Source organism: Alnus glutinosa, chromosome 5 (genome assembly GCF_958979055.1).
Source record: "Alnus glutinosa chromosome 5, dhAlnGlut1.1, whole genome shotgun sequence".
NCBI classification, from domain to species: domain Eukaryota; kingdom Viridiplantae; phylum Streptophyta; class Magnoliopsida; order Fagales; family Betulaceae; genus Alnus; species Alnus glutinosa.
In genome coordinates this window covers 11,999,215-12,022,378 of record NC_084890.1, presented here as the reverse complement: position 1 = coordinate 12,022,378, position 23,164 = coordinate 11,999,215, and the positions used below count along the sequence as shown (strand labels likewise).

Sequence of the window (23,164 nt, the reverse complement as noted above, 5' to 3'; positions counted from 1 at the left end):
CAATTGCATGGTCAATTTTAAAAATTATTAGTCTTATTGAATGTTTGTAGTTGCTTTGTTTTCCTTTTTGCATTGTTGTTGTTGTTGTTTCTTTTTTTTTTTTCTTTTTTTTTTTTTTGTTCTAAAAAAAATAATACAAAAAAAAAAAAGTGAAACGAAATTGTTTTATGTATTGGGTGCATGGGTGCAATGTAGTTTAAAGAATGTGTGGAAATTCAATATTTCTTATTTTATTGAGTGTTGGCAACAAAATAATAAAAAAAGAATGAAAAATAATATTTAAATGCAAGTAGAGAGTTGAATAGTGAATCTGGTGGAGAGAATATAAGATAAACAGTAGTTAAAGTAGAGAGTTGAACTTTTTCAATAGCTATTATAACTTTTATTGCTGGAGATGGCCTTAGGTAACAATTTTTTTATCTTCTTTTTACCCTCACAATTAATTACTTTTTATCATATTTTATCCTTTCAATGTAGATTAATGTTGATTTGATTTTAATATTATCATTAGATTAAATTTAATTGTGATCAAATATCTTAAATTTAATATTAATTTTAAAAGTCACATTAATATAATAATTAACATTAAAAAAATTACAAAAAAAATATTGAACTATAACACATTTTAACGAAAAGATACTGAACTACCATTTCTTTCTAACTAAAGTTTTTTTTGTACTATAACATGTTTTAACGAAATGGTACTAAACTAGCATTTAACTCTAACCGAAGTTTTTAACTATCACTAACCCTCACACTTATGTATTCCGTCACATTCGGCGTTAAATTCTAATGGAACCTCACCACGTGTTGTGTATGCGCCATCACAACCATGGCTACCGTCAGAGGCGCAGCCACGCCCCATATCTTCGCTTTACAAGCAGCACTCGTGGTCTCTGGACGCGTACCGCGATGAGGCGTGGCTTCGGCGCAAGGGCAACAGCAAGAACCGCAGATACTCTGCCTGCTCTCTTTTTCTTGGCTAAGGAGATGGCAGATATGCAGGGCTCCACCCACCTCCCCTTAATTATCTCTTTGTAACTTTGTTTGTTTTATGAAATCTTATCTACTTTAAAAAGAAAAATTAATTGAAGTCTCACTTTGCATTGATTTTAGTAGATAGTCCGTGCATCATTTCTTTCTCCTTGTTGGTTGGCTGGATGGTGAATCATCTATGTTGGATGGCCCACATATTGGGCAGTGGGCACGTCTACCCACAGAGGTGTTTCTACTGCTAAAAGAGTGATCTTCTAAACTTAACTTCTATCAATCTACGACACTGCTCCGTCTCCCCTCGGCAGTCCCCACACCAATATATTCTTCCCTCGGCAGTCCTCAACGCCGTCCGAGTGCGACACTGCTCCGTCAAACACTTCTGAATCTGCCATGTCTGTTTCCAGCGAATACCAAGTTGATGAGGAGCAGGAATCTACACATGCAGATCAAAAGAACAAGCGTCAATTGGAGAACTACTCAAATTCTGGTCATATTAAAAAATTACGCCGCAAGGATGAGAGTATTGAATATTCATTCAGCAAAGTACACGTGTATACATTTCAGTTTGTATTGTTTGTATTTAGTTAAATGACAGTTAGATTGTTTTCTGTTAGTAGAATTAGTTAAGCTAGTTTATATCTTCTTGAGTTGTATATAAACAGTAGGCGCATGTAATCTTCAGTTAAGTTTTGAATGAAATTGAGTTTTATACTCTTCTAAACTCAAAATCTAATATGGTATCAGAGCATTTTCTCTAAACTTTCCGCATTTTTTTTCTTCTTCTCAATCATTTCAACCTTTCTTCTCTATGGCGTCCTCTGTTCCAACTGATGTTCATTCTTTTCTTTCTGATATGGATTATTCTAATCCTTTTTTTCTTCATCATGGCGATAGGCCAGGTGCTGTACTGGTTTCTCAACCACTCACCGGTGACAACTATAGCTCCTGGAGGCGAGCTATGATCATGGCTTTAACTGCAAAGAATAAGCTAGGGTTTGTTACTGGTACTTTGTCTCCACCAAATGTTCCTGAATCCGATCCTCTCAATTTTTCATGGTGCCGATGCAATAACATGGTGCTATCTTGGTTGATCAACTCTATTTCTAAAGAGATTGCAGCCAGTATAATCTACATTGATTCCGCAGCAGAAATGTGGACAGACCTTCAGGATTGATTTTCTCATCTCAATGGTCCAAGGGTTTTTCAATTGCAGTAGAAGTTATCTTCTCTTTCTCAAGAGAATGATTCTGTCAGCACTTATTTTACTACTCTGAAGGCTCTTTGGGATGAACTTGAGCATCAAGAATCTCTGCCTTGTTGCACATGTGGTGCTGCAAAGGCTATTCAAGCTAAACATCAGCGGCAGTATGTTTATCAGTTTCTCATAGGCTTGAATGAGAGCTATTCACATGTTAGGGGTCAAATTTTGTTGCTTGATCCTTTGCCTCCAATGAACAAGGTATTCTCTCTTGTTCTTCAAGAAGAAAGACAACGAGGTCTTTCTATTTCTGGTAGTTCTTTGAATCTGAATACCACTGCTTTGCTCACCAAGACAGCTCATGCTCCTCAACCTCGTTTTAAGAATCATCCTAAGAGCAAAGATCGCCTTGTTTGTTCTCACTGTGGAATCACAGGTCATACTATGGAGAAATGTTATAGACTCCATGGTTTCCCACCCGGATACAAGTTTACAAAGGGCAAGAATTCTGTTTCTGCTGCTAATCAGATTTCTTCTGATGTTGATCATTCAGCAATGCCTCAATTGCCGATTACTTATGAGCAGTGCCAGCAGCTCATTAATCTTTTCAAGAATAACAATTTGGAAGGTTGTTCTCAGACTCCTGCAATAAATCAAGTGTCTTCTTCTCCTCAAGAGCAATTGATCTCTCACATGACTAGTACTGTTTCTTTCAATCCTAAATTCTCTATTTTTGCTTCTTCTTTTTCTGTTTTTCAGAAATCTTCGTTAACCAATTCTATTCATGCTCCATGGATCATAGATACTGGAGCCACAGATCATATGATCTGTACTATCTCCTTATTCACCACTATAACAGCAGTAGTTTCTCAACAAGTTAGACTGCCAAATGGGCAATTTGCATCTGTCACCCACATAGGAACTGTTAAACTTTCTGAGTCCTTTGTTCTTACCAATGTTCTTTGCATTTCATCTTTTTCTTTCAATTTAATTTCTGTTAGTCAGCTAATCAAAAAGATACAATGCAGTCTCATTTTTTTGTCTCGTTTTTGTTTCATTCAGCACCTTGCACATTGGAGGACGATTGGAGTGGGTGAAGAGGTTGATGGCTTATATCATTTACTGCCAGTATCAATTTCTGCTAAGTCTTCTACATCTATTTTTGCTGCCAATAATGTTGTTCTTTCATCTGATTTTCCAAATAAACATGTTTCTTCTGCTTCTCATGTACATTCTGTAGAAAATAGCTTATGGCACTACAGCTTGGGACATTTGTCTGATAGGCCTCTTAAGAAACTTTCATATGTTCTTCCTCATTTTACGGATGAAAACAATAAACTTTGTACAATCTTTCCTTTGGCCAAACAGCATCGTTTATCTTTTCCAAATAGTGATCATACTTCTCTGCATCTATTTGACTTAATTTATTGTGATATTTGGGGTCCTTTTACCCCAAATCTTTTAATGGTGCATCATATTTCTTAATCATTGTTGATGATCATTCTAGGTTTACTTGGGTCCATTTAATGCAACATAAGTCTCAAACCCGGACCCATCTTCAAAATTTTTTTGCTATGGTTGCTAATCAATTTAATAGCAAAATTAAGTGTATTCTTTCTAATAATGGAGTGGAATTCAACATGAATGATTTCTACCTTTCTCAAGGAACTTTACATCAACTAAGTTGTGTAGAGACATCCCAACAAAACTCAGTTGTTGAAAGAAAGCATCAACACATCCTTAATGTTGCTAGGTCTCTTAGATTTCAAGCTCATCTTCCATTACAATTTTGGAGTGAATGTATTCTTACTGCTGTACACTTGATAAACAGAATTCCTTCTCCTCTTTTGTCTCACAAATCCCCATATGAAGTTCTTTTTTCTACTCAACCAGTTTATTCTCAATTAAGGGTGTTTGGTTGTTTATGTTATGCTAACACTCTTACTAGATCTAGACATAAATTTGATGCTCGAGCTCAACCTTGTCTTTCTTGGCTATCCTGCTGGAATCAAAGGTTATAAACTATATAATCTTATTTCCAAATCTTTTATTATCTCCAGAGATGTTCATTTTCATGAGACTATCTTTTCTTTTGCTCTTTCTCAACATTCTTTTTCTGTTCCTTCTCAGCCAGTTTTTCCTCTAGTTATTACAGATTCAGCATCTTTTCCTATATCTTCTCCTTCCAATATTTCTGATGCCTCTCCTCCCACTATTTCGATTCCTGTTCCTGATATTCCCAATTCAGTTCCAGTTCTTGATATTCCCATTTCTTCTTCATCATCTCTTCCTGTTGTTCCTTCTAGAAAATCCTCTAGGCTTAGATACAGACCTGGTTACTTGCATAATTGCCATTGTAATCTGGCCGATTCCTCGTCATCTTCTCCAAGGTCTTCTACATACGCAGGTATTCCTTATCCCATTTCTTCTTTTCTGTCTTATAATAAACTCTCATCCTCACACAAACATTTTAGCTTATCCGTTTCTTCAATTGTTGAGCCTCAATATTATCATCAAGCCGTCCAACATGTCGAATGGCATGAAGCCATGTCTAAAGAGATCCAAGCTCTTGAGTTGAATAATACCTGGACTGTAGTTGATCTCCCTCTTTCCAAGCATCCAATCGGCTGCAAATGGGTTTACAAAGTCAAGCTTAAATCTGATGGCTCTATTGAAAGATATAAAGCCCGGCTAGTTGCCAAGGGCTACACTCAATGTGAAGGTCTCGATTACTATGAGACTTTTTCACTAGTAGCAAAACTCACTACTGTCTGCACTTTACTTGCTGTTGCTGCTGCCCGTAATTGGCACCTTCACCAGCTTGATGTGAACAATGCGTTCCTTCATGGTGATCTTCCTGAAGAGGTGTATATGACCATGCCTCCTGGTTTTGCTAAAAAGGGAGAGACTAAAGTTTGCAAGTTAAATAAGTCTCTCTATGGTCTTAAGCAAGCCTCCCATCAATGGTTTGCAAAATTTTCTTCGGCCCTTCTTGAGTTCAATTTTATTCAGTCCAAGGCAGATTATACACTCTTCACTCGGCATCAGAATTCTTCCTTTATAGCTTTACTGGTTTATGTCGATGATATAGTCATTGCCAGTAATGATGTTGTGGCTGTTTCTCAGTTAATTGATGTTCTTCATGCTAGATTTCAGCTGAAGGATCTTGGCTCTTTGAAGTTTTTTTTGGGATTAGAAATAGCTCGGACAACAGATGGCATTTCTCTTAGTCAACGTAAGTATGCTCTTGAAATTTTGGAAGACACTGGTTTTTTAGCATCTAAACCAGCAAAGTTCCCCATGGAACCAAATGCCAAGCTTTCCAAGAACTCGGGTTCTCCTTTATCTGATCCTTCTTCTTACAAACGTCTTGTGGGTCGTCTTCTATACCTCACTATCAGTCGACCTGATATTTCCTATGTTGTGCAAGTTCTCAGTCAGTTTATGGATCAGCCTCATTCCACTCATTTGGATGCTGTGCATAGGGTTCTTCGATATGTTAAAGGTTCTCCCGGTCAAGGTTTATTTTTCTCAGCTCATTCTTCCCTTTAGCTCAAAGCTTTTTGTGATTCCGATTGGGCAGGTTGTGTGGATACACGCCGTTCAGTTACAGGCTTCTGCATTTTTCTTGACCATTCTTTGATTTCTTGGAAATCAAAGAAACAGGCCACTGTTTCTCGCTCTTCGGCTGAAGCTGAATATCGTGCCATGGCTTCTACATGCTGTGAGTTAGTCTGGCTTCGATCTCTTTTACAAGATCTTCAAGTCTCTCCTCATGTGGCTCTTCTTTACTGTGATAGCACGGCAGCTTTACACATTGCTGCTAATCCCGTGTTCCACGAGCGCACCAAGCATATCGACATTGACAGTCATATTGTTGGGGAGAAACTTCAACTTGGCATTATCCGAACCTTTCATGTTGCTTCAGAACATCAGCTTGCCGACATGTTTACTAAAGCTATTGGTTTTTCATTGTTTTCTTCTTTGCTGTCTAATATGAGTCTCCACAACATTTACGTCTCATCTTGAGGGGGAGTATTGAATATTCATTCAGCAAAGTACACGTGTATACATTTCAGTTAGTATTGTTTGTATTTAGTTAAATGACAGTTAGATTGTTTTCTGTTAGTAGAATTAGTTAAGCTAGTTTATATCTTCTTGAGTTGTATATAAACAGTAGGTGCATGTAATCTTCAGTTAAGTTTTGAATGAAATTGAGTTTTATACTCTTCTGAACTCAAAATCTAATAGAGACCATGGCTAGTGCACTTCGGGTGACGACCAAGACGTAAAGCACATGCATTATACTCTTTCTCTCTCCTCCTCTGTTTATGTTGTGTAGAACAGGGGAGAACAGAGTGGTTTTTTTTCGAATATAAATTAGTCTGCTTACATTGCAAACTTGCAGTATCCAAGAGAGGCACTTGTCAGATATTATGCAAGTTGGAGGGGGAATTTCTTTCTCGAGGTGTTTTTCTAGTGGCTGTTGGAACATACTGAGAGCTTTATAGAACTTTCTCAGTAGGTCTCTTGAGGGCAGGATGTCAAGGTTCTCGTATCCTTCAGGAAGGCCCACTTCTTGGCATGGAAATTCGAGCTGAACAAGCCGAAACGAGAGCCCAGAGCCTTTTGCTATTATTTCTATAACCAACATAACTACTGCAAATTAAAACATAAAGGCACGACAACGAAGAAGGATCAAATCATTGGGATGAAGGAATTCCCCTCCGTGTACAACTTTATTGCGTCTAAACCCAAAGCCGACGTGCCACTTCTGCATGGAGTTCCAGTTCATCGGTTGTGCATCTCTCAAACCAGTGCTCGATCACCTCGACAAATGCCGTTCCGGCCACCCACAACACTTTTCTGTATCTTCCACCTCAGGAAATTGCAGAAAAGCGGAACTCATGGAGCTTCTGGTTGGTGCCTTCTACGGTGGCTGAGAAAGACTCAGGCCCAGCCTCTTAAGGACTAGGCTCAGGAATGCGGTTTCTAAAAACGGTTTGTGCTACTCTGAGCTCAAACTAACGAAGCTGAATCAAGAGGCTGAAAGCCATGCAGTAAATCTCACATTGTCAACACCTCTCATCTATGAGTGACTGATTTCTTGAATGTGTCAAAATGGGTATACCATCTCATCTGTTTTCTCAAAGTTGTGAATTGAACTTCGATCATGTCATGATATTGGATTCAGTTGGTCCCATGGATCTTTTTGTGAAGCTTATAGCTATCAATTATTAGACAATGAAAGTGGGGTCAATTTCAGCGTTCCATGCAGTTTGAAAGTAGGAGTCTCATGTATTTGTTGCTTATAGAAAGGATCATTCTCGAGAATTACAACATTGGCTACTTGCTTATCAAATGCTCTGGCCCTTATCAAACCAATAGAATAATTTAGTGATGGACAGCTTGCACAATGCTTAAGCTTGTTCCCTGGAGTGTTATCATCCTACATCTATGTTGAAGCCTAGAGAGGTGGAAGCAGCAAATCACTTTTGGCGAAGTCCCAGTAGCAGCTTAGCTATAGCTTAACTCTTTCTACTGGCTACTGCCATGATGCCAATGGTGCTTTTGATCAATAGGAAGCCCGGGGGGGGGGGAAGGAAAGTGATGTCAAGCCCTCAGCTGTCGCCCTTATAATTAGCTGTTTGTTATTTCCTGTTTTTCATTATCTGTTTATCTGTTTAACGGTTGTTATTACCCCACTGTGAAAGAGTCTTTAGTTGTTATTATCCTATCTGTTTTCAATTATTATTATCCTACTGTGAAAGAGTCCTTATTAGTCAGTAGAATTTCACTAGGCGTCACGTATAATTAAATAGCGGTGGCCGGCGGGGGACCAGTACAAGTCTTCTAAGATGGACAGAGTTTTTTGGGACCGTCGGATCAATACACTCGTGGATGGTTATAGGTTGAGCACGTGTAGAGGCGTGTGGAGAACAAGAAGAAGGAAAGGTTGAAGAAAGGCCATGGATGAGGAAGAGACGAGAAATTTGAAAAATGTGAATCAGTTCATGCGTCTTTTTTGGTTCTGGAAGCTTTGGTGGGATGCTACGTGGTTTATCTGTTGAAGACGGGTAAAACGGACAAAAGACATTAGAAAAGTCACGTGAAAGTCATGAAACTCCACTGATTTAATATCGAATTCTAACGGAAATACGGAATGCTTCTATGTGAGGGTCGGTGAACGGTTACGGTTAAAAACTTCGGTTAAAGAGAATTGTTACTTCAATACCTTTTCGTAAAAAAGCGCAAGAGAGCAGCTACGTACAAAGAGAAGCTTACCAACAAATTTACAAACTGATGCTGAGCTTTCCACGGTCAATTTAATGTAAAAATAGTAAAAAAAAAAAAAAAAAAAAAAAAAAAAAAAAAAATTTAAATACATAGAACAAAAATATCTTTTTCATTCCGGTTCAATCTAGACACTGTCGAAAATCCAACACACCGGCCAACCACGACCCCGACCGGCCCAGTGGAAGCCCGACTAGTAGATCCGGCCTGTGAGGATGAAGTACGGGAACGACGGCGACAGGGGTGAGTTTCCAGCCAGCTGATCTAGGTTCAGGAATGGACGGTCGGCAGGATCTGGGTTCGAGAAGACCGGATCTTTGGCTGCCAGCCAGATCTGGCTAGCGTGGGTATCCCGGCAGGAGATCCGGCCGAATCTCAGATCTGGCCAAGCATGGGTTCGGCCGTATCTCAGATCTAACTAGATTTCTCAAACCCACGCCGGCCTAGCGGGGGTTTCTGACCGAATCCGATCAGAGATTCGGCCGACCAATGAGTGGGGAGAGAGAGAGTGTGCCGAAGAGAGGAAGAACGGCCCGCTAGAGGAGAGAGTGCCGGAGAGATTTTTGGACTGGTGAAGGGAATGGTATTTTAGTCTTTGTAGAAAATGTCATGTCAGTTTGTAAACCTCTCTTTGTAAAAGTACAAGTACCTCTAACATTTTTCAAAGCGTAATAATTCAGTACTCTTTTATAAAATTTTTCCTTAAAAAAATAATCCTAACATTACTCAAATAAAATATTACAAAGAATAAAAAGAATTCAGGGAGCATCGGTGGCACTCCCTTCATCACACACACTCTGTCTCTCTCGTCATTTTCTTATATTTAATTAATTTTTCTTTTTGGGAGCAGAATTATTAATTAAGAATTTATATTGAAATTTATTAATATATACTTTTTAATAGATAATATAATTAATCCATTAATCTTAATATTGTGACATTAATTATTAGAGAGCCCCTACAATCACAATGCTGTGTAAACTCCTTTATATATTTACAGCATCCATTAATACTTTGACACATAAGTTTGAAACACAAAATAGAAAAAACACGAAAACACAAAATCAATGCTAGTAAATTTTTTCTTCTTTCTGCGGCATTTCCTCCCACCAATTAAGTATACCCATTTTCACCCTCTCTCTCTCTCTCTACGGTCCGTTTGATTTCCGAGAAACTCCTTGAGAGCGTGGAAGCTCGAGAAAATTTTGAAGCTTTGCATTCCTACGGCCTTTCTTCTTTGAAAGACCCAGCGTCCCAACCTATCCTCCTAACCTCCACCACTACCAGACTGTCTCTTTCTTGAGGGTGAGGAGGAAGAAGGAATAGTGTGTGGAGTTGGAAGGGGAAATTGATAAAATGAGATAAATTGATTCGTACAATAGTGCCGAAGGAAGAATATTGTGGTGATTGTCCGCTTTCATTGGGCATTACCTCTTTATATATTAGTCGAAGGGTGGAACACCCAGACAAGGGAAATAGAATAGAAAACTGTAGCAGATTTTCAATAATTAATAGTGGATTGGTGCTGATCGTGAAGGTGTAGGGACACTGGGTCCTTCATAGAGGAAAGGTCGTAGGAGTCCAAAGCTTCCCTTCCACACTCCCAAGGATTTTCGATCTTAGCAACCAAACGGATTGGGTTTACTTGCAGTTGAAGGAAAGGTGGCAATAAGAAGATGAAATCACGAGTAAATGGAAATTTAGTGGCGTGATCTGCTGTTTTCATGTTCATTTTATTTGGTGTTTCAAGATGAGGTGTTAAATTTCTACTGGAGGCTGTAAAAGAATGGGGTTTACACAAAAGCCTGATAGAAGTTATTTTCTAATTATTATTGATGTAGGATTTTATCATCAATACTCAAATGCAAACAAAAGTTTAAACCACAAATTATTCCTACACAGGTGAGGTAGAAGATGACTATAGTCTTAGCAAAAATAAAGAAAAAGAACCATATATTTAGAAAATAAATAAATAAATAAAATGTTGAAGGTCATGCCGAAAGTGAAATGATGTTTGTAGCGATTTCCTTTGAAATTATGAGTTGAAAAATTTTATAGATTTATGCTCCGTTTGTTTCGACGTAAAATGGTTTCCGTCGTAAAATATTTTCGATGAAATCAATTTCAAAAGAAATTATTTTCTCAAAAATATTTTTCGGCGTTTGGTTCGCACGAAAAAATTACGAAAAGTGAAAATGCAACTGTTGCCGGAATCCGGCGAACATGTTTGGCCGGATCCGGCCAAAATTGCCGGATTCCGGTGGGAAACCTCCGGGCCCGGTCAGATCCGGCCGGATCAATGTCCGGATCCGGCCAGATCCGGTCAGGTCAGTGTCTGGATCCGGTCAGATCCGGTCAGATCAGGCCGGATTCCGGCCGGTTTCTGTCCATGGCCGGATTCCGGCCAGATTCCGCCGGCATTCGGCGCAGTTGCCGGATGTCGCCGGATTCCGGCTGTATTCCGGTGGTCGGATTCCGACGCCGGCATTATTCTAGTGACTTGATGATGCCGAATTCCGGTGCTGCCTATTTTCGAACGACTGACTATTGTCGGATTCGGACAGTCAGATATCAAACGTGCGTGTAAGGACGAAAAATATAATTTTGGAAAACGATTTACGGTTTTAAAAACCGTAAATCGTTTTCCAAAAATTAAATAAGGTTTTACGGTCAAACCGAAAATGATTTTCGTTGACCGTTATTTTCGCCCCTACCAAACACCGTAAAATACCGAAATCATTTTCTAAAAATCATTTTACGCCGAAACAAACGAAGCTTTATATAGCATTGCTCTAAAGCTTTTATGATCTCTTTGTTCATGTGTTTTGAAGGTATTTTTTTGTTTTATGTTTGAAAAAATTGTTATGATGTGATATAAATATCAAAACTATTTCTTGTTTTTAAATAGTGTGTTTGTCAGAAGAGAAATGACATTTTGCCACCCAAAAACATAACTATTAACTCTTTTTTTCTTAAAAGAAAAAAAAAAAAAAAAAAAAAAAAAAAAAAAAAAAAACACACACACACACACACACACAAAATCAGACTTCCAACCCATTTACATGGTTTTGTGATATTTTGTTTAATAAAAAAGTAAATAGTTTTGTCATGGAGTGACAACATATCATATCTCGTAATCGAATTCTTTAGATTTAATTATCATACTTGTATTCTGTTTACCTACTACAGTTCTCCTATAAATAGAAAATTTTGTATTATAAACAAATCAAGTTGAATTAGAGCACAATGTAGTCTTTTAGACTCTTCCTTAATAGTGAACGTTGGTGTCTAAAGCCAAACCACTCCAAAATTCCTTGTCTATTTTCTCTTTATTTTCTTCCACTATTATTCCTTCTTTCATATTCGTACATAAATTTTTATAGTTTTATGTTTGCATTTTTATTTGAAAAAAAGATAAAAACCAAGAATTTTACCTTAATATTTTTTAGTCCAAATAAACTCTTTCCATCTTTGTAAATTTGTAATTGATAAACAGAAAATACATTTTCGAGATATATTCTCTTTAAATTAAATAAATAAATAAATAAATAAAATCCTAAAATTAACAAAAACGGAAAGCAACCGTTGATTGTCTTAGCTTTTTCTCAACCATTTTCCACTCGATATATATCTATATATATAGCCATGGCAAGCCTTCGTTGCATGATCAACGTACGATCCTTGGCAGGGCCGGCTCATATGTATAGGCAAATTAGGCAATCGCTTAAGGCCCCCAATTAAATAAGGCCCCAAATAGTAATAATATAATTGAATTTCCTTTTATAAAAAAAATTAATGCCTCAATTATGATAAAAAAAAAAGTTAGTCAATGCTTCTTAATTAAGGCTCCAATTATGGTAAAAAATAATACTATGGCAAAAATGTTAGTCAATCATCTTTAATTAAGGTCCCAATTATGGTAAAAAATAATATTATGACAAAAAAGTTAGTTAGTGCTCTTTAATTAAGACATCAATTACTGTAAAAAATAAATACAAAAAATTGAATTTCAAGATATTAAGGAGGAAAATAAAGAAAAATGGAATGTAACATTAATTGTTACCCTAAAACAGTTACTAAACTCATAATTTTATATGAACTTAAAAAGTTAGACTAAGTTGTCCATTAAAATAATTTTTAGAATGAAGTAAATTAAATTATAGATAAAAATAATTATATGTAACTCAACACAAAATATGACATTTGTTGAAATTAAATGTCGCCTAATAAAAATAAATTTTATAAGTCGTTCGGAAAAGATTAAATATTTAAATATAAAAAAGGTTCCACCTAAATTTTTCGCCTTAGACCTCAAAATGTATTGAGCTGCCTGATCCTTCGTCACCATTATAATCGACAAAATGGAAGAAGCACAGGTGACTTCCCTAACTTGTAGGCACTGAAGTATACGGTAGAAGAAGCAGCTTCAACCACGACGAACGAAAATGCCACGGTGGAAGGCCTAGGGTTCCTTTGGTATACGATGTGGGGGTTAATGGTGGGGGCTGGCACGAGAAAAAGGGAAATTTAGCATAAGGCATTCTTTTTTTTTCTTTTCTTTTCTTTTTCTTTTTCTTTTTTTTTTTTCTTTTTTTTTCTTTTTTTTTTTTTTTTTTGCTGATATATATCTGTTGTGGCTTAAAACAGTAACAGCAGCTTCCCTTAAGCTTTTCTTTAATTGAGGGAATCAAATCACTTTTTGCTTTCCTATTTAAATGTATCCACAATAGCTTCCCTTATCTTTCCTCTGTACCATTTAAATATTCTTTAATTAAAGGGATAATTGCATCACTAGTCCTTTGGGGTTGGTCTAAATTACAAATCACTCTATGTGGTACAGAAAAGTTTATGGAAGGTCCTTGTGGTAAACTATAATTACGAATCACTCCATAAACCCGTTTTCGTCCACCAAGTTAACAAAATCCATTAGTTTGCCACGTCATATAAATAATAAGACGTCTAAATATCATTTGTATTGTAATCTACTAACGGTCTCTGTTAACTTGGTAGACGAAAAATGAGTTTAGTGAATGATTTATAATTATAGTTTACCACAAGAACTTTCTATGAACTTTTTGTATCATAAGGAGTGATTCGTAATTTAGGTCATCTTCAATGACCAGTGGTGCAATTATCCCTTAAATAAATGCTAAGAGAAAGAGAGCAAATATAAATTATTTAAATATTGTTTCGAATAAATGCTACAAGAATAAGAGAGGAAAGATACAGTTTTTTATATTAAAAAAATGTTAAGGAAAACATTGTTGCTTTCTTAAATGTAGGGTTGAACATTTGGTTCCCTTAGTATTTCCTTAGTTTATGAAACAACAAAGAAATTTAACTCAAGTGGTTTTTTTAAAAGTTTTCCTAGAACATAAAGCAAATTTAAGGAAGCTGCTGTTAGTGCTCTTATTGGATCCACAAAACATGTTTCTGTTTATAAATAAGATCCGCAAAACATGTTTCTGTTTCTAAATTGAACATGAACTGTGACGGAAATAACCCATTTAGAATGAGTAATAGCATGGGGTGTTAATAGGAAAAAGAAAAAAGAAAAAAAGAAATCTGAATGAAATGAGACTGAAGTATAGGGGTGTAGAGTATAATTTACCTTTTAATAAAGTTGGTATCAAGTTCTTGTTTTAGATAAATCAACACCAACTTTAGACCAGCCTCCTAAATTTTGGGGACCAAGTTGGTCACCCAAAGAAGGCGGGTTTAAGTTGAATGGCTAGATTTATTTCAAAAAATTAGTTTTTATTAATGGAGACGGTTACAAACAGACAAAAATTTCCTCCAAACTAGATTGAAGGACTAAGTCTATGAAACTGTCATGTTCTATTAAAAAAAAGCGTGTGGTTTTCACATGTTAAAAAAACATGACAATTTTATAGATTGGGTTGAAAGAATTTTCTCAACCCAATTTGAAGGAAATTTATATCCATTAAAGACTCGTAAGTGCATACGACCATGCTTTCGGAGCCCAAGAGTTGGACTCCTTTGCTAATGGGGCTTCGTTTGATTCAACACATGCATTACCCCAAATCTCTAGGCCTTGGCAGATTTCATCCACATATAATGCAAGAAGTTTTCGAGTGATAATTGTGTTAGTTACACCCTATTCCAGCATAGTACTGTTGACCGGTTCTAATGCCCAAAATAAGAGGCCTTTTATAGCTAAAACATAAACCTAACAACTTCAAATTTGACCAATTCTCATGGTAGAAAAGTTGGTACAAAAACAATAACATTTTGAATCACAAGCCCTAAATCCATATATTTCATTAAAAACAAAAATCAAGTAAGCAATGGATGATTAGAGATTTGAGAGTTCTCAACAACCTAAGTAAACAAAAGAAAACAACCTATATATAAAAAGGTTCACAGACTCTTATCTTCACTGGGACTGACTTCCCAGTGGTATGTTAGTAGTTTACATCCCAAATTTTGAACACACAATTACAAATATGTGGTATAAATTAAATCAGGACAACAACTCCACACTTGTGCAACACTATAGCACACTTTTTATTGCTCGAAATGCGAGGGGAGACACACAAAGAATCTGAATAGGATGAAAAATAAGAACATATGTATGAAGAGAGACAAAAACAGATTTTGAGAACAAGTATTGATAGGATTTGATTATGTGGGAGTAGAACAACAAAAGGCTATTATGTGGCATTTTGACTAGAGAGAAAGAGAGAGACTTGACTTACAACACAGAGAAGAGAGTCCGAGGATACTTAAGTCGCCTCCACGGATAAGATCTCGAGTTCAGCCCACCAGAGGGGAGAAAGTCTTGGAGTCGCTTGATCAGGTGTAATAGAAATTACCTCCCTCAATTTGGCAATAATGGACTTCATAGTTGGTCTCTGCATTGGATCCAGTTGGATGCATTCTTGGATAACTTCACAGATGACATCAAGCTCATCATTTTTGAACGACTTGAGTGTCGGGTCAATCATGTAGCTGATGCTCCGCTTGTCATTTATATATTCAGCAGCCTAGCAAGTTCATCATAATGGATTATTGATCAAAAAGTATTCAACAATGCCCCTACATCACTGACTTAGCCCCAAAGCAAAACTTATGGAGCAAGGGGGGCCACTAACACACTAAGATCACGAGACTCAATTGCAACTTACCCAGCTAACAAGGTGACCTTGTTCTTCCGAGTATGGGAGCTTTCCAGAAATTATTTCAAGCAACAATATTCCAAAACTGTAGACATTGGTTTCTGGATCAGAAAGTGGCGGCAATTCTGAATTCTCTTTTTCATCTTCAACTGAGGTCTTTGACTTGGATGCACCGTGTAACCCGAAACTGATTTCGGCAATCTGAGGAAGCACAAGATAGCAAGAGCGGATTAGCAATGGTCAAAATTTGGTGAAGGCATCATAATGTTAGAAAGAAAGTTTACCTTAGCAGCATAATCATCTGTTAAATAGATAGCAGTTGAATTTAAGTTCGAATGTGCTATAGGTGGATTTAGATCATGGTGCATATATTGAAGACAATAAGCTGTTCCCATAATAACCCTCATCCTCACATTCCAGTCAAGATGTTCAACTTCTTTAACTGAAAAAGGGGAAAATATTTTAGCCTCTCCAATATCAAGCCTCCAATAATTTTCTTAATTTTCAAACAGTAGATATAAGTTAAGAGTACTACCATGCAGATGCTCAAAGAGGGAGCCATTTGGAGCATACTCAAACACCATCATCCTAACAAATGGGGGTTCATCCTCCTCACAGTAGCCAATAAGATTGACAAAGTTCTTATGATTCACCCGTGACAGCGTATCAATCTACACCAGGTCAAAAACAAGATAAATCAATAAACTGACAAAAAAAAAAAAAGAGCATGGGACTCAAGTGCAAAACGTGTTTGACACTGTTCTTGAATTTTTCAGTGACCACAGAAACAAAAGACCTTTTTCCGGTAAGCCATCTCTGAGTTCTTGGGCCAGTCTTTTGAAGATTTAATTAATGTTGACGCAACAGCAATCTCAACTCCACTGGAGAGTGTTCCCTTATATATAGTGCAATCATCAAGAGTGTCAATGATATTGCTGAAATCTTCACAAGCTGTTTCCAGCTCTGATCGATTCAACTTGGGAACCCCTGCATTTGATATATGCACCTGAATCAGTCTCACGTTATTAACTGGAAAGAATACAAGACATCATATGCTTCTCTTTTTAAAGACATCAGCTTATGGGTACATTTGGTCACAATTGGAACTCAGTGGACACCATATTGCATATCACTACAAGCAGAAAAGCTCCATAATCAAAAGCGGTGCCACTATTAAAGATGGGAGCCTTCACAACACAATTAATTTGTTTTTATTTGTCACTTCCATTTATACAGCATTTTTATGAGATTAGCCATTCCTGTAATGATACTATTGATGATAATGTATTGAAAACTTCAATTTTCATGATACACAACCGAGCCATTCAATATCTGTTGACAATTCTATTATCCTCAAATAACAATTTAATGGATGAAGGATCTGGAGTTCATATACCAGTTCAACCAATCTGATTTTTCCCAGTCACAAGCAATAGTCCCATTAACTTCAATTCATAACATTGTCTAACTCACTACATGTTAAACCATATGAAATATGGGTCTAATTGAGTTCCACCAGCCAAACTAGATTGCAGATTCTTTGTTGTTTATTTAACTGTTTCTTTCCTCTGAGATAGAACAATTATTTTCTATCACATGTCACAAGCATCACCTGTTATGAATGCTTTCTGCAACTGTCCACTCAATCCAGTCTTCCAAGGACCTATGGATGTCACTGCCTGGCTTCGGAACATGCAGAAAACAGCTGCAGAAACAATGAGCAAGACAGCTACACCTGCAATAACAATAAAATACTTCCATGTATTTCCAGAGGTGCCACCACTAGAATGTTGTTGATTTGTTGGCGTTGCAGAAAAACTGCCAGGGGATTGGATAGACAGTTCGTCAGGTTTCGAACCATTAGAATCAGCAGGCGAAGGCAGTGGTGCAGATGGGGGAGGTTCTTTCCTCTTTTTATTTGGTACAGCTGGGAAAGCCCCACTACTCCTGGTAGTTGGAAGATCAATGATTTGTCCAGAGGATGACCCATCACCAGCAGGTGCAGCTGCAAGGTTACTGGAATGCTCAAGTAGCTTACGACGTGCAAACTTGACAAGCTTCTGTGCAATGTGGACCTTTTGTGGTTCAGAAGCACCTGCTTTATGCAAGAAACAAATCATGTTGTGATTCAGAAGCATAATTTTTTAAATTCAATGGGTGAAGATTTGTAAACCGCTCCACTCACCATGTCGATTATTGCAGCAACTGTCTCCATTTCCATACAGAGTGTCCTTTCCAAACTTGAACCTTGAAAGAATAGTAAAAGGCTCAATAAACATAACATGATGAAAGAAAACCAAATATAAAATTAGGGTGGTAAAATAAAAATGTTGATTCCATACAATGACAGGGGCGGGATACGGAGAAAACGTGTAAGAGCTCCTTTAATTGGGATTATAAACGAATCTGCCTTGTTGAATTGTCTTGAATTGCTCTGCCCAATGCTGCCCAAGAAATTCGAAGAATAATCAGAAAACTAGAAGGTAAAAACTGTAGATATTTCTGCATTATCAACTAGAAGAAATTTTTGAGCAAGGTGTTGCTGGTTAATCTCCCAAATGCTGGGGCATGATTTAAGAGTACTCATCATGCATCCATCAATTACAACTGAAAATGCAAGAGACAGCATTATCTTGCATCCTACAAATAGTTCCAGTAGGAGAATCTCGCACTACTGTAATTAGTGCAAAGCACTCACAGATAAATGGATGCAGATCAATGAGAAACTCAATAATTTAATATACATTGAACCCAAAAATTTTCTCCCATTAAGAGGATAAAGCTAAACATTAGATCATCTAATAATTTCATTATATTCTGAATGGCCTATAAGCTCATAACTAGAAACAAATTATTTGAATGAAACCCTTTCATCATCAGATTTTTTTACCTTTCATTTTAGTATTTTAATCAGATAATTAAAAGAGCATCCATGTGCTCCATTTTCCATTTAAAACTTTCGCATACCAAAAAGAGTTTCTCCATCTTGTTAGGTAAATTTGAACATGCGTCAACAACAGTAAGAAGATCCTCTACTAAGCATGAGGTTGATATCACATATCTTGTAGGGAGAAGCAGTCAACAATAAACTAAAGGGTCCTGATCAAAATGTAAATGGGCAATATGTGTCTTGTTGAGGCAGATGGGGAAATGAGGAGGGAAAGAGAATGGCTGCCACATGTAGTTGTGGGGGGTGGGGGAAGTGGATCAAAGCACCCAAAGAGGACAAGTTCAGTGCAATAAGAAATTTCTTACCAGTGTCCAAACTTTCTATTCACACAGCTGATTCCAGTAGCCACAGCAGCTGTGAGGTTATCATCAAATTCCAATTCAGTGAGCAAATCAAGGCTGATCTCCAAAGGAATGCTGCCTTCAAATTCATTGTCACAAAGCAACCTGGAAATAACATGAATTCTATCAGGAACTTATCAGTTATAGCATCAAATGCAGATTAAATATGTAACAGTTAACTTACAAGCGTTTTAGTGACAGCATCCTGCCTAATTCTGCTGGAATAGCTCCACTCAAGTTATTGTCCCTCAAGTCTAACCATTCCAGTTTTGTAAGCTCTCCAATCTCTTTAGGAATGGCACCAGAGAAATGGTTCTTGAAGAGTACACTGTCAATAAAAACAGCGGAAGCAAGAACCAGAATATTTCAATAAGATTAAAAAGGCACACAGTGACATCGACTAGTGTCAAAATGCATAACAAGACCCTACATTTGGGGGAGCCCATAATACTGGAATGGTTCACTTATAAATGCCAAAAAAAACACCGATATAACCACAAACATGTTCAAAAGTTATTGAAGACTAAAACGTCAATAAGTACATAATACAGTATGACAAAAAATGGTACCACAAAAACTTACATAAACAAAGAATGGTTGGTAGTAGGTTCAAAAGATATGATTAGAGTAAAAGACTTAAAAAATAAATCCTTAAGAAAGGGATATTATCCGCATTCTTCGATTTTTGCTACAATTATTTGCCGTTAGTGCTTAGTAAGAGGAACACCATGTATATGTGTCTTCCAAAATGAAACTAGGCTAACGCCATTCATGTTCTCCTGTCAAATTGTGGGTTTGAACATGCATATACACATAGTGAAGGAATTTCAGAGATGAAAAATAATTTATTTTCGCAAAATATGGCTTTTTAAGTGAAACAGATGCAAGGGGTAAACACTTAAGAAAATATCTCATTGTGAAGAGTACCAGACTTTGTCAACATGTAATGCAACAATACAGCACAGGAGAACAAGAAGAACACAAGTTCTACAGACAATGATTGACCGTACAAATCAAAAACTCCACAAAGACAGAAAAACACAAACTTTGACCACATAACATTGTGAATCCTTACAGAGATCGTAAGTTACAAAGTTTCCCAAGCTCCGGCGCCAGTGTCCCTACCAAAGAAAGCCCACTCAGATCCCTACAAGAAGAATTCAACACAAAATTAAAGCAATTACTCTGTACCATACTGCCATACTGAACCTTTCCAACCAAAACCTCTACAATTAAGGTCTACAATGTTTTATATCAGACAAGTGCTACAAGAAAATTACGTATGCTTAATAAATGAAACAAAAAGCTAATCGTTTAATCCTCAGAAAAACATATATTTTGCAATCGAAAACCACGCAATAGAGACTTACAGCATTTGCACTTCACCATCCACGCAAGAAACTCCCGACCACATACAGGGATCGGCGTCATTAGGACTCCAATTTTCAAGAGCACGATAAGGATCCCAATCAATTCTGGCCTGGAATTCCAACAAAGCCAATCCTGCATTCCCACTCCAATTGCAACAACAACGTTAGACCACAACAGACATCATATTCAACGAACAACCACAAAGAATGCTCAAACGACAATTACCTTCACCGTTAAGCGACCAACACCCTGGAATACCAGAAACCAGAATCAATGCCAAGAAACACGAGACCCCGAATCCATAAGGGTCCCATCTACCCCCCATTGCTTGATGAACCAAATGCAGCAGTGGTGGAGGTCAGCCACGACGCTATACAATACACTATACAAAATCGCCAGGTTTTTTTATACAATTCACCCCCTTCAATCTGCTCCAAAACCCAACCACAATGAACCCAAAAAAGAACTACCTTTTATGGGTATTATGGACGCAAATATATACTAACTAGATAAAACTATGTTACAAACAGACGCAAATTCATGGAGGCTTTATCGTGCGATGAACATATCATGGTCCCTCATCTTTTTAATGTTTTAATGGATCTCACAACACCCTTCTGGTCGACAACCGCATAGCGCGGCTCAGCAGCTTCTCCAATATAATGGGAGCTGGCTCTGCAATGCCACCACATTTACAGGAACAAGGAAACAAACAAAGTTAATGGGTCACCTCAGAATGGAAGAAGGAACACCCTCATTCACAAGTAACGTTGAAAAGCAAAAGAGAAAAAGAGAGGGAATTTACCATAAAGGAAGGGTGTGAGGGAATAAGTCTTTTTCGCGGCTGCTGCTGCTGTTGACGGTAATAATGGAAATCTTTGAATAATGCAAGTTAACGAATAAATGAATGAATGAATGAAGATCAGGAGTGGCGATAGGTGGGGGAGATTGATACTTCAAAAGGCAGCAAAGAAAAAAATTGAACAATAATAATAATGTCAAAAAATAAATTAATTATTTTCTATTACTGCCCTTCTCAGGATGATCTCAGAGGACTTTCTCTTCGACCATCTTTGGGTCTCTTTCAGGGCTCTCTCTCTCTGTTCCTTCTTTCTTTCTCTGGGTTTCTCTCTCTCTCTCTCTCTCTCTCTCTCTCTAACCCCCACCAGCCACCCCTCACCAGCTCAGCTGTCTTCTGTTTTTCCTTCTTTTCTTTTTTGCCCTTTTTTCCCTAATTTTAATTTCTCTAAATTTCTATTTTATTTTATTTTTTTTGAGTTCCAATGACACTATGGAGATTATTTTTCTGATAAAGACGTCTAAAATATCTTTATATTTTAACACAGTTTTTCAGATCTTATTGAATCAATATTTATTTTTAAAATATAAATCAACTAATTTACAGATAATAATAATTAAAAAAAATGCTTTTATAATTTTAAAAGCGTTTTGAATTTTTTGTTTTTTTATTTTGAAAGCAGAAAACAAAAATCTTAACCAACAAAGTTCTTGATTTTTTTTTTTTTTATCGGCGGGAACTTAGAATCAGTTTAACCGTCATTTCGGTCGACGGCATTTGCGTGGGTGCGAGTTCCCGCGTGTTCTAGTTGAGTGGTGGTGAGGGCCCCCACTTTCGTTGTACTCGGACGCGCTTTCAGTTCGTGTTTTTTTTTTTCCTTCTAAACGTTGACCGGGCCCACCTTTTTCTCTTCGCCTTCTCTTGCGTGCCCGCCTCTTCGTCTCTCTCTCTCTCTCTCTCTCTCTCTCTCTCTCTCTCTTTCAGAGCACGATTTAATACAAAAATCTTATAAAAAGTTTTTTTTTTTTTTTAATTTTACAATGAGATTTGGACACTGTTTGTAAGAGGAAGTTGTATGATATATCACTATCAAAAACAGGTAGATGATTTGTGAAAAAATATCCTCCAAGAATAGTAATGACCCAAAAAAAAAAAAAAAAAAAAAACTTTTGGGTTAAATATAAAAATGGTCATGTATTTTTGGTGTGTATCAAATTGGTTCTTGAGTTTTCCAAAGGGATAAGATTAGTTTTTGTGCTTTTTTTAACGGTGTAAAATCAATTATTTTGACTAGCTACTTCCGTTAATTAATAGACTAAATTCTTTTTTTTGAGTGATTCTTAGTTATAAGTAAAAAATGGCAATGTAGGGACAACGATGATAGGTTAAGCATAGAAGAAAACTCTCAATTTGATGATGGGTTAAGTGCGATTTTGTTTCTGGTAATGTGGCGGGATTGAGATCGATGGGGGTAATGGTTATGAAGAGATGGTACACATGACGCAACGTGATTGGACCAATTGGCTTATTCCTTTTTCGCATGGCAAGGCAAACAACCCGCTAATGGAAATAGACCAAAAGATTAATTCTTAATTGTCACAAAGGACAAAAACTAATTTTATCGCTTTTAAAAACTCAAGAACCAATTTGATACACACCAAAAGCATATGGACAACTTTTCTATTTAACCATTTTCTTTATGGAGTCAAAGGATAATCTTTCCATTTGATGATTAAACTCAACATCTTTAAAATGAAAACACTCCAAAGTTTAAAGATGCTAGTTAATAACTTGACAAAGTTCATCGGCTAATTAATATTATTAAGGAAAAAGTACACGTAACATCAAACTAATACCTAATTTGTAATGCTTCTTTCGATCTAAAGATTGCATCAATATCGTCTCCAAATTATCAAAAATTTGAAATGTACCCTAAATAACAAAATACACTTAATAAAGTTAAAAAAAAAAAGAAAAAAAAGAAAAAAAAGTACTGTTATTCAAAAATATCAAGTAATGATTATTATTACAGGCACTGAGATGTTTTTGAGATGACGGGCAAACTATGGCGCTAAT

At 36.8% G+C, this 23,164-nt stretch overlaps 1 protein-coding gene across 3 annotated transcripts; it reads right to left on the bottom strand.

Annotated features, from left to right (window-relative positions):
• Positions 1-14,738: 14,738 nt before the first annotated feature.
• On the bottom strand, positions 14,739-21,423 carry LOC133869460 (protein MALE DISCOVERER 2-like). Of its 3 annotated transcripts, none has more exons than XM_062306465.1 (14): positions 21,095-21,423; positions 20,515-20,964; positions 20,289-20,421; positions 19,994-20,065; positions 19,103-19,246; positions 18,883-19,023; positions 17,970-18,071; positions 17,813-17,874; positions 17,240-17,725; positions 16,424-16,614; positions 16,163-16,298; positions 15,912-16,069; positions 15,637-15,828; positions 14,739-15,495 (listed from the first exon to the last, which is right to left on the bottom strand). In XM_062306465.1, the coding sequence occupies exons 2-14, from the start codon at positions 20,612-20,614 to the stop codon at positions 15,235-15,237; spliced, it is 2,178 nt and encodes a 725-aa protein (XP_062162449.1). In that variant the 5' UTR covers positions 20,615-20,964; positions 21,095-21,423; the 3' UTR covers positions 14,739-15,234. The 3 variants fall into 3 exon arrangements, with proteins under 3 accessions (XP_062162449.1, XP_062162451.1, XP_062162450.1); XM_062306467.1 differs by having other exon boundaries at positions 17,240-17,722; positions 21,095-21,420; XM_062306466.1 differs by lacking the exon at positions 21,095-21,423 and having other exon boundaries at positions 20,515-21,061.
• Positions 21,424-23,164: the final 1,741 nt, after the last annotated feature.

Excerpts from the sequence above, each read along its gene's own strand:
- LOC133869460 (XM_062306465.1), bottom strand. The coding sequence starts at position 20,614 with ATGGGGGGTAGATGGGACCCTTATGGATTCGGGGTCTCGTGTTTCTTG. Across the intron at positions 20,422-20,514 it reads TTGGTCGCTTAACGGTGAAG|GATTGGCTTTGTTGGAATTC; the intron begins GTAATTGTCGTT and ends GTGGGAATGCAG. Across the intron at positions 20,066-20,288 it reads GATGGTGAAGTGCAAATGCT|GGATCTGAGTGGGCTTTCTT; the intron begins GTAAGTCTCTAT and ends TTCTTCTTGTAG.